This window comes from Ranitomeya imitator, chromosome 2 (assembly GCF_032444005.1).
Source record: "Ranitomeya imitator isolate aRanImi1 chromosome 2, aRanImi1.pri, whole genome shotgun sequence".
Classification (NCBI taxonomy): Eukaryota; Metazoa; Chordata; class Amphibia; order Anura; family Dendrobatidae; genus Ranitomeya; species Ranitomeya imitator.
In genome coordinates, this window is record NC_091283.1 from 651528385 (window position 1) to 651544618 (window position 16234).

At 43.8% G+C, this 16234-nt stretch overlaps 1 protein-coding gene across 4 annotated transcripts in view; it reads left to right on the forward strand.

Annotated features, from left to right (window-relative positions):
- LOC138667066 (oocyte zinc finger protein XlCOF6-like) overlaps positions 1–16234 on the forward strand; it is a 122892-nt gene that overhangs the window by 35893 nt on the left and 70765 nt on the right. For 3 of the 4 annotated variants that reach the window (XM_069755325.1, XM_069755323.1, XM_069755321.1), the window contains 2 exons: positions 7207–7330; positions 12305–12402. In XM_069755325.1, coding sequence (XP_069611426.1) covers positions 7207–7330; positions 12305–12402 — 222 coding nt within the window. Of the gene's footprint in view, positions 1–7206; positions 7331–12284; positions 12403–16234 lie in introns of those variants that run through there. The other variant, XM_069755324.1, reaches the window with a different exon arrangement.

Below are 16234 nucleotides of genomic sequence, written 5' to 3' on the forward strand. Positions count from 1 at the left end.
AACATTTTCTAAATTTTTGCCAAATTTCCGTTTTTTTAACAAATAAACGCAGGTAATATCAAAGAAATGTTACCAGTAACATGAAGTACAATATGTCACAAGAAAACCATGTCAGAATCACTGGGTTGAAGCGCTCCAGAGTTATAACCTCATAAACAGTGGTCAGAATTGTAAAAATTGGCCTGGTCATTAACGTGCAAACCACCCTTGGGGGTAAAGGGGTTAAGGAAATAAAGAGTTTGAAAATTGCGGGGAAAAAAATGCCTTAAAAGTAGTTTTCCCCACACATGGGGTATTAGCACACTTAGGAGACATTGCACAACAAATTTTGAGGTCCATTTTATCATGTTACCTTTGAGAAAATAAAAAAAATTGGGGCTAAAAGAACTTTTTTGCTGGAAAAATGATTTTTTTTTTTTTTTATTTTCTTTGCTCTACGTCATAAATTTCTGTGAACCACCTGGTTGTTCAAACTTCTCACTACACATCTAGATAAATTCCTTGAGGGGTCTAGTTTCCAAAATGGTGTCACTTGTGGGGGGTTTCCACGGTTTAGTCACATCAGGGGCTCTCTAAATGTGACATGGCGTCCGATCTCAATTAACAGCCAATTTTGTGTTCAAACAGTCAATCTTCGCTCCTTCCCTTCCGAGACCTGCCGTGTGCCCAAACAGTTTTGTTCCTCCACACATGCAGTATCGGCGTACTCAGGACAAATTGCACAACTATTTTTAGGGTTGTATTTGTTTTCTTGTGACCCTTGTGAAAATTAAAAAAATGATGCTAAAAGATCGTTTTTGTAAGAATTTAATTTTCATGGCTCTACATTATAATCTTCTGTAAATTACTTTGTGGTTCATGGTGCTCACTACACATCTAGATAAGTTTCTTGAAGGGTCTAGTTTACAAAATTATGTCACTTGTGGGAGGTTTCCACTGTTTAAGTACATCAGTGGCTCTGCAAACACGACATGGCGTCCAATTTTCAATTCCAGTCAATTTTACTTTCAAAAAGTCAAATGGCGCTCCTTCCCTTCCAAGCCCTGCTGTGCGCCCAAACAGTAGATTTCCCCCCACATATGGGGTATCTACGTTTTCAGGAGAAATTGCACAACAAATTTTGGGGTTCATTGTCTCCTATTACCGTTGTGAAAATAAAAAAATTGGATCCGAAGTTAAAAAATGTAAATGTTAATTTTTTCCTTCCATATGGATAGAGTTCCCATGAAGCACCTGAAGGTTTAAGCCCTTCACCCTGAAGCCTGTTTTCAACTTCCTGACCAGGCCATTTTTTTCAATTCTGACCACTGTCACTTTATGAGGTCATAACTCTGAAAACGGATCCTGGTGATTCTGAGATTGTCTTCTCGTGACATATTGTACTTTATGATAGTGGTAAAATTTCTTCGATTTGACCTAAGTTTATCTGTGAAAAAAATAGAAATTTGGCAAAAATTTGGAAAATTTTGCAATTTTTAAACTTTTAGATTTTATGCTCTTAAATTAGAGAGTCATATCATTCAAAATAGTTAATAAATAACATTACCCACATGTCTGCTTTACATTAGCACAATTTTGGAAACATATTTTTTTTTGTTAGCAAGTTATTAGGGTTAAAAATTGACCAGCGATTTCTCATTTTTATAACAAAATTTGCAAGACCATTTTTTTAGGGACCACTTCATACTTGAAGTGACTTTGAGGAGTCTATATGACAGAAAATGCACCTATCAAGGTGCTCAAAACCACATTCAAAAAGTTTATTTACCCTTCAGGTGCTTCACAGGAATTTTTGGCATGTTCAAAAAAAATTGAACACTTAACTTTTTCACAAATTTTTTACTTCAGATCCAATTTGTTTTATTTTACTAAGGGTAACAGGAGAAATTGGACCACAAATGTCGTTGTACAATTTGTCATGAGTACGCCGATACCCCATATGTTGGGGTAAGCCATTGTTTGGGCACATTGCAGAGCTCGGAAGAGAAGTTGCGCCATTTGACTTTTCAATGCAAAATTTGCTGGAATTGAGATCGGACACCATGTCGCGTTTAGAGAGCCCCCTGATGTGCCTAAACAGTGGAAACCCCCCACAAGTGACACCATTTTGGAAAGTAGACCCCCTAAGGAACTAATCTAGATGTGTGGTGAGCATTTTGAACCTCCAAGTGCTTCACAGAAGTTTATAAGGTAGAGCCGTAAAAAAAATCATATTTTTTTTCACCAAAAAATGATGTTTTTGCCCAAAAGTTTTTATTTTCCCAATTGTAACAGGACAAATTGAACCCCAAAAGTTGCTGTGCAATTTGTCCTGAGTACGCTGATACCCCATATATGGGGGTAAACCACTGTTTGAGCGCATGGCAGAGCTCGGAAGGGAAGGAGCGCCATTTGACTTTTCAATGCAAAATTGGCTGGAATTGAGATCGGAACCCATGTTGCGTTTGTGGAGCCCCTGATGTGCCTAAACAGTGGAAACCCCCCACAAGTGACCCCATTTTGGAAAGAAGACCCCCTAAGGAACTTATCTAGATGTGTGGTGAGCACTATTAACCTCTAATTAATTTAATTTAGTTTCACTAAAGTTTAGAATGTAGAGCCGTGAAAATCAAAAAATCATTTTTTCTTTCCACAAAATTATATTTTAGCCCCCAAATTTTTATTTTCCCAAGGGTAATAGGACAAAGTGGACCCCAAAAGTTGTTGTCCAATTTGTCCTGAGTTCGCTGATACCCCATATGTGGGGGGAACCACTGTTTGGGCACACGGGAGAGCTCGGAAGGGAAGGAGCGCCGTTTGGAATGCAGACTTAGATGGATTGGTCTGCAGGCGTCACGTTGCATTTGCAGAGCCCCTGATGTACCTAAACAGTAGAAACCCCCCCACAAGTGACCCAATATTGGGAACTAGACCCCCCAAGGAACTTATCTAGATGTGTTGTGAGAACTTTGACCCCCAAGTGTTTCACTACAGTTTATAACGCAGAGCCATGAAAATAAAAAATAATTTTTGTGGGAAAAAAAAAAGATTTTTTTAGCCCCCGGGTTTTGTATTTTCCCAAGGGTAACAGGACAAATTGGACAACAAATTTTGGGGTCCAATTTCTCCTGAGTACGCTAATACTCCATATGTGGGGGTAAACCCAGAAGGGAAGGAGCACTGTTTTACTTTTTCAACGCAGAATTGGCTGGAATTCAGATCGGTCGCGTTTGGAGAGCCCCTGATGTGCCTAAACAGTGGAAACCCCCAATTCTAACTGAAACCCTAACCCAAACACACCTCTAACCCTTATCCCAACCATAACCCTAACCACACCCCTAATCCTAATCTCAACCCTAATCTCAACCCTTATCCCAACCGTAAATGTGTTCCAAACCCTAACTTTAGCCCCAACCCTAGCCCTAACCCTAATGGGAAAATGGAAATAAATAAATTTTTTTAAATTTTATTATTTTTCCCTAACTAAGGGGGTGATCAAGGGGGGTCTGATTTACTTTTATAGCATTTTTTTTGGCGGATTTTTATGATTGGCAGCCATCACACACTGAAAGACGCAAAAAATAGTTTTTGCATCACCACATTTTGAGAGCTATAATTTGTCCATATTTTGGCCCACAGAGTCATTTGAGGTCTTGTTTTTTGTGGGATGAGTTGACGTTATCAGTGGTACCATGTTTATTTATATCCGTCTTTTTGATCGCTGGTATGATAATAAAGCGTTGTTTTTTGCCTCGTTTTTTATTTATGTTTTTTGCGGTGTTCACTGAAGGGGTTAACTAGTGTGATAGTTTTATAGAGCGGGTCATTACGGACGCGGCAATACCAAATATGTGTACTTTTATTGTTTTTTTTATTTACATAAATGGATTTACTGGGAATTTTTTTTTTTTACTGTCTTACATTGTCCCAGGGTGGGACATCACTATATTAGATCACAGTGCTATACACTGACACTCTGTATAGCACTGTGTCAGATCAGCGATCTGACAGGCAGTGCAGGAGGCTTTCCGGCTAGCTACTTCACTTCATGACCCGGAAGGAGTCCCACAGCCATCTTGGATCCGGGGACTCCTTCCCTATCACCGGAACAACGCGATCGCATCGCGTTTTTTCCGGTGGGAGAGCGCAGGGAGCCCCCATCCCTGCGCGATGCCCCTCTTACGTCGCTGTCACTATTGACAGCGGCATCAGAGGGGTTAAATGCCCACGATCGGCGCTAGCGCCGATCGTGGGCATTGCTGCAGGGTGTCAGCTGTCATATACAACTGACACCCACACGCGATCGATGCGGCGCTCACTGTGAGGCCGCGCGATCGTGCCGCCGTACTAGTACTGCGGTTTGCGGGAACTCAGTTCCCGCAGAGCAGTACTAGTACGGCGCATGTCAGGAAGGGGTTAATAAACTTCTTGGATGTGGTTTTGAGCACCTTGAGGGGTGCAGTTTTTAGAATGGTGTCACTTTTGGGTATTTTCAGTCATACGGACCCTCAAAGTCACTTCAAATATAACGTGGTCCCTAAAATTAAAAAAAATAAATAAATAAAAAAAGTTTTGTTGTAAAAATGAGAAATCACTGGTCAACTTTTAACCTTTATAACTTTCTAACACAAAAGAAATTGTTTCCAAAATTGTGCTAATGTAAGGCCTCTTTCACACTTCCGTCTTTCAGCTCCCGTCAAGATACGTCGATTTTTGAGAATGCAGGATCCTGTAAAAAAAAAAAATTTGCATTTTCTCATAGTAACGGATTGTGACGGCACTGGATCCTGCGTAAAAAAAACGATCCGTTGGGCAGAGAAAACGTTCAGAGGAATGTTTTTTTCTGCAAGTCGGAAAATCGGTCAGCTAAGCATTCTGCGCTGCCCGTCACTGGCTACAATGGAAGCCTATGGACGCAGGATCCGTCGCTGACCGTCGCACACAGGAATCCAGCGACGTATCACGTTTTCCCCTCTGAGCATGCCCGGAAGGATTGTCAAGGCAGGGGAAAATCAATCTCTCTCTCTCTCTCTCTCTCTCTCTCTCTCTCTCACTCTGTCTCTCTCTGTCTCTCTCTCTCTGTGTCTCTCTCTGTCTGTTTTTCTCTCTGTGTTTCTCTCTGTCTCTGTGTCTCTCTCTGTCTCTTTCTCTCTCTCTGTGTCTCTCTGTCTGTTTCTCTCTCTGTGTCTCTCTCTGTCTCTCTCTCTGTGTCTCTCTTTCTCTCTCTCTGTGTCTCTCTGTCTCTCTGTGTCTGTCTCTCTCTCTGCCTTTCTGTCTCTCTCTGTCTGTCTGTGTCTCTCTCTCTCTCTCTCTCTCTCTCTCCAACAAGACGGATTTCATCAACCAAGATATCATTTTAATCAGTATGATGGCACTGACACTGTTTGTAGGTTACTGTGCACAATCCTGCTGACAGGTTCCCTTTTAAGGGGTGAAAGGAGTCTTCCCACAAACAAAGTTAATTTTAATCAACATTGTAATCAATAGATCATTTAATAATAGTACGTTCCACAATTGGATGTGTTTTAAAAAATGTTGCTGTGCTGAGATAATCTTATAAATGTGCCCCCGCTGTGTACTGTTTAATGGCTGTGTCTGATTATATGGGAACATGGTCTGATCATACCACAGCTCCTGGGATGGGAGGACACGAGATTACATGCATTGAAGATTGAGATCACAGCTGATTCTTTCTTTGAGGTAAAACATTGCTTAAAAACAGGCAGTGAAATGTATTACCTCACAGAAATAATGAGCTGTGATGCTGTACTATCCCATCTGTATACTCTTTTGCTTCCTCCCCTGCCCAGGAGCTGTAGTATGATCCGACCATGTTCCTGCACGGTCAGACACAGCCATTACACAGTGCACAGCAGGGGCACATTTATAAGATTATCTCAGCACAGGAACATTTTTTAAAAGACCTCCAATTGTAGAACTTATTATTATTCAAAGATCTATTAATTAAAATGAACTTTGTTCATGCGACAACCCCTGTAAGTAATAGTATATCTGATTTCTAAACCAGTTATATTCCCCAGAGCATTTTAAAGAAGAATTTACCTGGTTGCAGACTCGCAGCCATGTTGCGTGGTAGTGTGACTCTGGCTTTAGCCTATAAACGGCACTTAGGCACTCCCTGGAAGGTGTTACAATACTGTGGTATTTGGGTGAGATCTAACCTTTACTATATGAGCACTGGTATAATTGAGCGCTGAATTGTTGCCAATGGTACAGTTGGTATAGCTGATATTTTCCCTGTAGACATGTGAGGTTTTAATTGTCTTTAATTTCTGCACTTGGATTCACCCTTTACCTACATATGACGTATAGTTGAATCATGTGCCGGTTCCCAGACTTTGATTCGGGCTCGCAAGTAAAGGCCGCATCTTTCTTGGTAGATTATGTCTGTGATATTCATCAACTGCCTCTAACAGCCATTCGTCAAATTTCTGACAAGCAGGGGTATGGAGTTGTGAAGTTGGAGTCGGAGCCCATTTTGGTGGAGTCGGTGTCATGGAAATTGAGGAGTCGGAGGTTTGGCTTACCGACTCCACAGCCCTGCTGACAAGTGGCGCCATTCGCTGTGCCTTAAATCTTACTCCCGCCTGCACTGGAGTAGAGTTTGTGGTGAGGCGCACACTGAGGTGCACTCCACTCGTCTAGATCTCTTGATTCATGACGAGGCGTGCATCACTTCATGAATCAAGAGCCTGACATGCCACCTCAACAATACAAGTGTGAACCACGCCGATATTGCTGATTCGGGGCCTATGTCTCCCAGCATCAACGTTCGGCAGGGGTATAACGTGTCCTCTGTAATTAATGTGCCGCCACTAATTAGCTCCTGAGGGTGTCGCGTGTCAAATGTTTCTTCTGCCCAGACAAATGAGGATGCTGCCGGCGATCAGTGGCGGAGGAGCAGGTCCAGAAGACAAGTGTTTTTTTTTATTTTTACACCAAACTGGGACTATTCAATACTGGACAATCTCCTAAATATCCAATACCAGGAACAATGAGGATGGAAATGTTATTGGAATTGTTCTGCTTGTAGTGAATATGTTGACTGTGTATAAGGCATAATAAGAAGGTTGTGTGGTAGAAGCCAGTGACTTGTTATGGACTGCCAGCAGGTTCTGCTGTGTATTAGTTGCACTACAAGTGCCAGGATGGTTAAACAAATACATTCATTTTTTGGCACTAAGTTTGATTCTTTCTGTGCATTAGATTCCTGTAAGGTGTCAGGACGTCACTGTCCATTTCTCTATGGAGGAGTGGGAGTACATAGAAGGACACAGGGATCAGTATGAGGACAGTATTGTGGAGAATCTCTGGACTCTTACATCACCAGGTAAGAGGAGATGTTCCTTGCTCTTCAATACTGCAGCATCTGCACTATTTGTTTTGTTACACTGGATTCCCAGTTGCTTGTCACATTGATTTGATGTATTTTTAACACCATTCTGTAATGCTGTAGATAAGCCCCCGGTGTAACCTGAAAGATGAGAAAAAGAGGTTATATTATACTCACCCAGGGGCGGTCCTGCTGCGGTGGGCATCGCGGTCCAGTACAGCGCCTCCCATCTTCTTACGATCACGTCCTCTTCTTGTCTTCACGCTGCGGCTCCGGCGCAGGCGTACTTTGTCTTCCCTGTGAAGGGCAGAGCAAAGTACTGCAGTGCGCAGGCGCCGGGAAAGGTCAGACAGGCCCTGCGCACTGCAGTACTTTGCTCTGCCCTCAACAGGGCAGACAAAGTATGCCTGCGACGGAGCCGCAGCGTGAATACAAGAAGAGGACGTCATTGTAAGAAGACGGGAGGCTCCGGACCAGACCGCGACACCCATCGGACTGGACCGCAGCGGGACCGCCCCTGGGTGAGTATAATCTAACCTCTTTTTCTCATCTTTCAGGATACATTGGGGGCTTATCTACAGCATTACAGGATGCTGTAGATAAGCCCCTGATGCCGGTGGGCTTAGCTCACCTTCGATTTTGGGTATGACAGGTTCCCTTTAAAGGGAATCTGTCACCCCTGTGATGCTTTTAAGCTATTACTCTGGGCATACAGGTAATAGAATGGTTAAACTAGTCTTACCTGTATGCCTCATAGCTGTGGTTTAGATGTTGAGAAATGCACTTTTAATCTTTTATGCTAATGAAATCCCTGCCTCCTGACTTCATTATAATAGCACCTCCCTACCATGCACATCACACTGCCCTGTGACGTGCAGTTGCGGTCTCGTAATCCTGCGCATGCACCATGCACTCACGCGGTTATGGAAATCTTATCCGTCTGTTGACTTAAATATGATCTTGTATAGGCTGCTTCTAATATTTTTACCTTGGTGTCGTGGGGGGATTATCATTAATAATTTTGGTTACATTTATTTCTCTTTGGTGAGGACTGCAAAGGGTATTAACGAAACACTGTTATGTCCACCCATCCCAGCAAGTCCACACGATCCCTTTAGGGGAATACTTTTCGAAGTGCAGATAGATCATAAAATTTAGCATCTTTATATGTCACACCCTGACTTTTTTGGAGGTCCCAATTTTTCCATCTTGCTGTCTTTTATATTACACTAGATGGTGGCCCGATTCTAACGCATCGGGCATTCTAGAATATGCATGTCCACATAGTATATTGCACAGCCCACGTAGTATATTGCCCAGCTTCGTAGTATATTGCCCAGCCACGTATGTAACAGATAAAAATAAAAAAGAAACATATACTCACCCTCTGAAGGCCAATTGAAGTCCTGGCGTCTGTGTGCGGTGCACGCGGCAGCTTCCGGTCCCAGGGTTGGTATGAGCGCAGGACCTGTGATGACGTCGCGGTCACATGACCGTGACGTTTTGGAAGGTCCTTCTCGCATAGCATCTTTGGAACCGGAACCTGACCCTTTCACTGCCGAGGACAGCACGCACGTCGGAGGGTGAGAATAACCTTTTTTTTTTATTATTATTATTATTTTTAACATTAGATCGTTTTACTATTGATGCTGCATAAGCAGCATCAACAGTAAAAAGTTGGTCACACAGGGTTAATAGCTGCGTAACCGGAGTGCGTTACACCACGCTCCAGTAACGCTGGCATTAACCCTGTGTGAGGGCTGACTGGATGACTGGAGGGGAGTATGGAGCAGGCACTGACTGCGGGGAGGAAAGAGCAGCCATATTGCCACCGGACTGTGGCCGTCGCTGATTGGTCGTGGCAATGGTCGTGGGCGTTTTGCCACGACCAATCAGCGACTTGGATTCCATGACAGACAGAGGCCGCGACCAATGAATAACCGTGACAGAAAGACAAAAGGACAGACAGAAAGACGGAAGTGACCCTTAGACAATTATATAGTAGATATGTTGTTTTAAATATTGTTTCAATAAAAGAAAAAAACATTTTTTATCTACTTTTTCTCTCGTCACTTCATACCTCTATTAGGTAATTTGTGTAAGTATCTATGATTGAAATGCTATTTATTGCCAATTTAACATTGGATTATGAGTTTAATGCCCATATAGATGCTTAGGAGGGTTAATCCTGCTGACAGATTCCCTTCAACACATTTGCCATGTTCTAATCTTGTGGACAGACATTATCTTTACAAATCAGGAGGGTTTGGTATCTGACTTTTCTTATTTAAGGTGTGCTTCACTTCTTGCTGGGAGAAGTAGCTGATATGAAATGGAGACATATTCTTGTCATTTATAATTGGAATAACCCATGTAAATCCAGTAATCCTAACAAATAATAATGGCCCACATTTATTAACCCCTTTCTGACATTAGACGTACTATCCGTCGAGGTGGGGTGGGCCCGTATGACCACCGACGGGATAGTACATCATATGCGATCGACCGCGCTCACGGGGGGGGGGTGCAGCCGATCGCGGCCGGGTGTCAGCTGACTATCACAGCTGACATCTGGCACTATGCCAGGAGCGGTCACGGACCGCCCCTGGCACATTAACCCCCGGAAAACTGCGATCAAACATGATTGCAGCATTCCGGCGGCATAGGGAAGCATCGCGCAGGGAGGGGGCTCCCTGCGTGCTTCCCTGAGACCCGTGGAGCAATGCGATGTTATCGCGTTGCTCCGAGGGTCTCCTACCTCCTTCTCCCTGCAGGCCCTGGATCCAAAATGGCTGCTTCCAATCATCTGTGCCTTTTATAGCCTTTTTACTAGGCACTGCTCCTAATAGCCAGGTTCCTACTCCACACTGATGAGGGGCAAACACCCCGAAACAGCTGTCTGTGGATGGATACCATGCTTGGCATAGGTGGCTTTCCTTCATAGGATGCTGCCCTTCCCGTGGTTGTTCCTTCCCGGGGAAAGGCCTGGCTATTCACTGCTTGCGTCGAGAAACATGTGATGGTGTCTCCGCAGCTTCTTTACATGCATCTGCATATTTCCCATAAGGGATGGGGGCAGTGTTCTGGAATCACTGCGTTGAGAAACACGTGATGGTGTCTCCGCAGTGTTGGATGTTTTTGTCTCCCCGAGGCCAATCATCTGTGCCTTTATAGCCTTTTTACTAGGCACTGCTCCTAATAGCCAGATTCCTACTCCACACTGATGAGGGGCAAACACCCCGAAACAGCTGTCTGTGGATGGATACCATGCTTGGCATAGGTGGCTTTCCTTCATAGGATGCTGCCCTTCCCGTGGTTGTTCCTTCCCGGGGAAAGGCCTGGCTATTCACTGCTTGCGTCGAGAAACATGTGATGGTGTCTCCGCAGCTTCTTTACATGCATGGGCAATATAGTACGTCACTAGGCAATATACTACGTGACTGGGCAATATACTACGTGGCTGGGCAATATACTATGTGGCTGGGCAATATACTACCTCACTGGGCAATATACTACGTGACTGGGCAATATACTACGTGACTGGGCAATATACTACGTGACTGGGCAATATACTACGTGACTGGGCAATATACTATGTGGCTGGGCAATATACTACGTCACTAGGCAATATACTACGTGGCTGGGCAATATACTACGTGGGCTGGGCAATATACTACGTGGGCTGGGCAATATACTACGTGGGCTGGGCAATGTACTACGTGACTGGGCAATATACTACGTGGGCTGGGCAATATACTAAGTCACTAGGCAATATACTACGTGGGCTGGGCAATATACTACGTGCCTGGGCAATATACTACATGGCTGGGCAATATACTACGTGGCTGGGCAATATACTACGTGGCTGGGCAATATACTACGTGGCTGGGCAATATACTACGTGGCTCTGTGCTGTATACTACGTGGCTGGGCAATATACTACGTGGCTCTGTGCTGTATACTACGTGACTGGGCAATATACTACGTGGGCTGTGCAATATACTACGTGACTGGGCAATATACTACGTGGCTGGGCAATATACTACATGGCTGGGCAATATACTACGTGGCTGGGCAATATACTACGTGGCTCTGTGCTGTATACTACGTGGCTGGGCAATATACTACGTGGCTCTGTGCCGTATACTACGTGGCTGGGCAATATACTACGTGGCTGTGCAATATATTACGTGGCTGTGCAATATACTACGTGGCTGGGCAATATACTACGTGGCTCTGTGCTGTATACTACGTGACTGGGCAATATACTACGTGGGCTGTGCAATATACTACGTGAATGGGCAATATACTACGTGGACATGCATATTCTAGAATACCCGATGCGTTAGAATCGGGCAACCATCTAGTATTCCTATATTTGAAATTGTCTGTTTATATAGTTTTAAGAGTTGAGGCTAAAGTTAGTTTTATATATTGAGCTTTTGGAGCTAAATTTTGTGTTGTTTTTTTTCTGTGATGTGATGACAGGAACCTGTCAGCTGATACAGGCTGCCTTATGCAGCATGTATGAACCACTGGCTGTAGTATCTCAGCCATAAAAATATTTTTAATAGCCACCATGGACATATCCGCGCTATTGACTAGTCATACAGGCGGACCCCTGGTTGCTTCTCTTTGCCTGCTGACAGTGACTGACAAGTCTCTGCCTATATGTGTGTGTAGGCCACGGCTTGTCAGTCACTACCGGGAGGGGAGAAGCCGCCGGAGACCTGACTGTATGACTAGTCAATAGCGCGGCTCGGTCCCTGGCAGCTATTATAAGCATGTTTTTCTCTGAAGCACCGCAGCGTTTCCGAGACAAGCATACATGGCTGGGATACTACAGCCAGTGGCCGATACACGCTGCCCACGGTTAGGGCAGCCTGTATCTGCTGACAGGTTCCCTTTAAGCCTATGCAATGAGATCAGTAATGCAGGCCATTGTTTGTAGTCATTTGGTGTCTTCTACAGATAAATCCAGTAAGGAGGAAATACCGGAGAGCTTTCCAAGGCTTCTATCTTCCAAGAGTTATCTGGAGGAAGATTGTGATATCCCACAGGCTGATCAGGTAGATGGCACTAAATATTACTAAGTGCTGCACAGTGTTACACCGTTGGGAATTTCACATTATTCTATTCTTCATCCCTTATTTTTAACCCCAAATCCTTTTTCCCCTCTCCCACAAAAGCCCCTCCCTGCACGGAGCTCCTCTCGGGGCAGGAAACTTCTATATATGACTAGATGCCTCCCTCTGGCCCGGAGGTTGACCTGTTCAGATGCTCCACAATTACGCCAATGTCAGAGGACTAGGTGCCACCAAGTTGCAGAGAGCCAGTAATCTGTGCTGCCTGTTGGTGGCTCTGGCTATGTAAATCCCCTGGCTTTAGTTCCTGCAGTCTGGCTTCTTTTTGGATTTCTATGATGCCCATATTTTCATGAGGTTGTTCCTCCCTCTCCTTTCCAGAGGGTTCAAGCATTGTTGTCTCTATTGAAGGGAATTTGTCGCCAGGTTTTTGCCACCTAATCTGAGAACAGCATAATGTAGAGACAGAGAGACCCTGATTCCAGCGATGTTGAACTCGCTGTAGAACTCGCTGTTCTATCAGCACAAGAGGACTATAAAACTTGCCATGTAGTCATCCATATTCATGAGCACTGTATAACCATGCCACATCACTAGTTGGCAGCTTTCTGCCTATGCACAGTGTATACAAAGAGCTGCCAATCAGTGGTGTGGACAGGGTTATACAGAGCTGAGCATTCACAAAACTTGTAGATTTGCATCAGATAAAACAGCAAGCAGTCTAGTCAATGATACATTACTGTAATCTGGGTCTTTGCCCCTTCATCTTGCTGCTCTAAGAAGAAATTGCAAACAGATTCCCTTTAAGAAGTTTAGGTTTCAGCCAGGCATTGGCCAGGTTGAGTTAGTGCTATGCACTTGATTATGTGCCCCTGACATGCCTTATGTGACCTACTCATGTTCACATATTTGAGAAGGCAGTGATGTCTTTTGCACTGCACTGCGCTGTCAGATGCCATAGAGTCCTATGGAGCGTTGGAAAAGTAAAAGGAATTAGACCCCAGTTATAGCAAACTGTTTTTACGCACGTCTTTGGCCACTCCTGCAAAGTTTTAAACCTATTTTTGAGGTATCTTGTGCTGCTGGTAGTCTTACAAGATCAGTCTGGACTCATTAGACAGTAGAATATTATCATCTGGAGGATGGAGGAATCTCAGACTTCATTTAGGGGGATCCATACAGATGCTCTTGTGTACCATGGTACTGAGGGGGAGGGGTCCTTCCCATAGCAAGGAACTTCTATTGGCTTTTCAAGCTGCCTGTTTCCATCAAACAACATGAAGGTGATTTCAGGCATTACTACAGCTGTACCCCACATATGCAAGAAAGGGAGACCACAACCCCTTAGTTTTTGGAAATGACCTTTTAAACCTTTTGCAGCCAGGTCCAATTGCAAAGAGAAACTTTTTTTTAATCCCTTTGACTGTAAGAAAATAACATGAAATCTTGTACTTAAAAATTTATATCTCTTGCTCTTATTCCAAGGACCCTATAGTGTAATATATCCCTCTGTATTAAGGAGAGCTACAAAGAAACTGAAACACTCACGTAGTATTATCCACGCTAGAGTGTGTTTGTATGTAAGTGTATAAGTGTGATATATGGACATATACAGTGGTGGAAATAAGTATTTGACCCCTTGCTGATTTTGTCCACTGACAAAGTCATGAACAGTCTATAATTTTAAGGGTGGGTTAATTTTAACATTGAGAGAATATAAAAAATAAAATACAGAAAATCACATTGTATGAATTATATAAATTTATTTGCATTTTGCAGTGAGAAATAAGTATTTGAGCCCCTAAAACTACAAGAGGTGAACTTGTTAATGATCTCAAGACTGCTGGGACCACTGTCACCAAGAAAACCATTGGTAATACATTATGCTGTAAAGGATTAAAATCCTGCGGTGCCCGCAAGGTCCCCTGCTCAAAAAGGCACATGTGCAGGCCCATCTGAAGTTTACCAATGAACACTTGGATGATTCTGTGAGTGATTGGGAGAAAGTGCTGTGGTCAGATGAGACAAAAATTAAGCACTTTGGCATTAACTCAACTCGCCGTGTTTGGAGGAAGAGAAATGCTGCCTATGACCCAAAGAACACCGTCCCCACTGTCAAGCATGGAGGTAGAAATATTAGGTTTTGGGGGTGTTTCTCTGCTAAGGGCACAGGACTACTTCACTGCATCAATGGGAGAATGGATTGAGCCATGTACCATAAAATCCTGAGTGACAACCTCCTTACCTCCTCCAGCAAAAACAACAAAGGAGTGGCTCAAAAAGAAGCACATTATTTCATGAACTGGCCTAGCCAGTCTCCAGACCTTAATCCCTTAGAAAACTTATGAAGGGAGTTGAAGCTCCAAGTTGCCAAGCGACAGCTTCAAAATCTTAATGCTTTAGAGATGATTTGCAAAGAGGAGTGGACCAAAATTCCTCCTGACATGTGCGCAAACCTCATCAACTTCAAAAAACGTCTGACTGCTGTGCTTGCCAACAAGGGTTTTGCCACCAAGTATTAAGTCTTGTTTGCCAGAGGGATCAAATACTTATTTCTCACTGCAAAATGCAAATAGAGTTATATAATTTATACAATGTGATTTTTGCTCCAGAGATGTGTCTTCATGATAAGGAAAGCTGAGCTTTTGTTTGTTCCTGAGCTGGCGGTTCCTCGCAGCAAAACGGACTGTTTGCTGTACATTATGTTTTTGTTTTCCCATTAGGCCAGAAAGGCAGTGTTTGTTTTGCCATCACTGCACTGGTGTATGCATCACCTTAATAAACCAGTGGAAGATTTAAAGAAACAGCGAATGAGTGTATACACTGCAGGTGAAATGAGTACTGAACACGTTACCAATTTTTTAAGTACCGTATATACTCGAGTATAAGCCGACCCCCCCTAATTTTGCCACAAAAAACTGGGAAAACTTATTGACTCGAGTATAAGCCTAGGGTGGAAATGCAGCATTTACCGGTGAATTTCAAAAATAAAAATAGATCATTATTTCCCCATAGCTGTGCCATATAGTGCTCTGCACCGTTCATATTTCCCCATAGCTGTGCCCCCTATAGTGCTCTGCCCCATACAGTGCTCTGCACCGTTCATTTTGTCCCATAGCTGTGCCCCATACAGTGCTCTGCACCGTTCATATATCCTCATAGATATGCCCCATACAGTGCTCTGCACCGTTCATATATCCTCATAGATGTGCCCCATACAGTGCTCTGCACCGTTCATATATCCTTATAGCTGTGCCCCATACAGTGCTCTGCACCGTTCATATATCCTCATACATGTGCCCCATACAGTGCTCTGCACTGTTCATATATCCTCATAGATGTGCCCCATACAGTGCTCTGCACCGTTCATATATCCTCATAGCTGTGCCCCATACAGTGCTCTGCACCGTTCATATATCCTCATAGATGTGCCCCATACAGTGCTCTGCACCGTTCATATATCCTCATAGATGTGCCCCATACAGTGCTCTGCACCGTTCATATATCCTCATATCTGTGCCCCATACAGTGCTCTGCACCGTTCATATATCCTCATATCTGTGCCCCATACAGTGCTCTGCACCATTCATATATCCTCATAGATGTGCCCCATACAGTGCTCTGCACCGTTTATATATCCTCATAGATGTGCCCCACATAGTGCTCTGCACCGTTCATACTGCCCCATAGATGCTCGGTATAAATCTGTGCCGCCGCTGCCGCTGCTGCAATAAAAAAAAACACATACTCACCTCTCTTGCTTGCAGCTCCTCAGCGTCCGGTCCCGGCGTCTCTCTCCGCACTGACTGATCAGGCA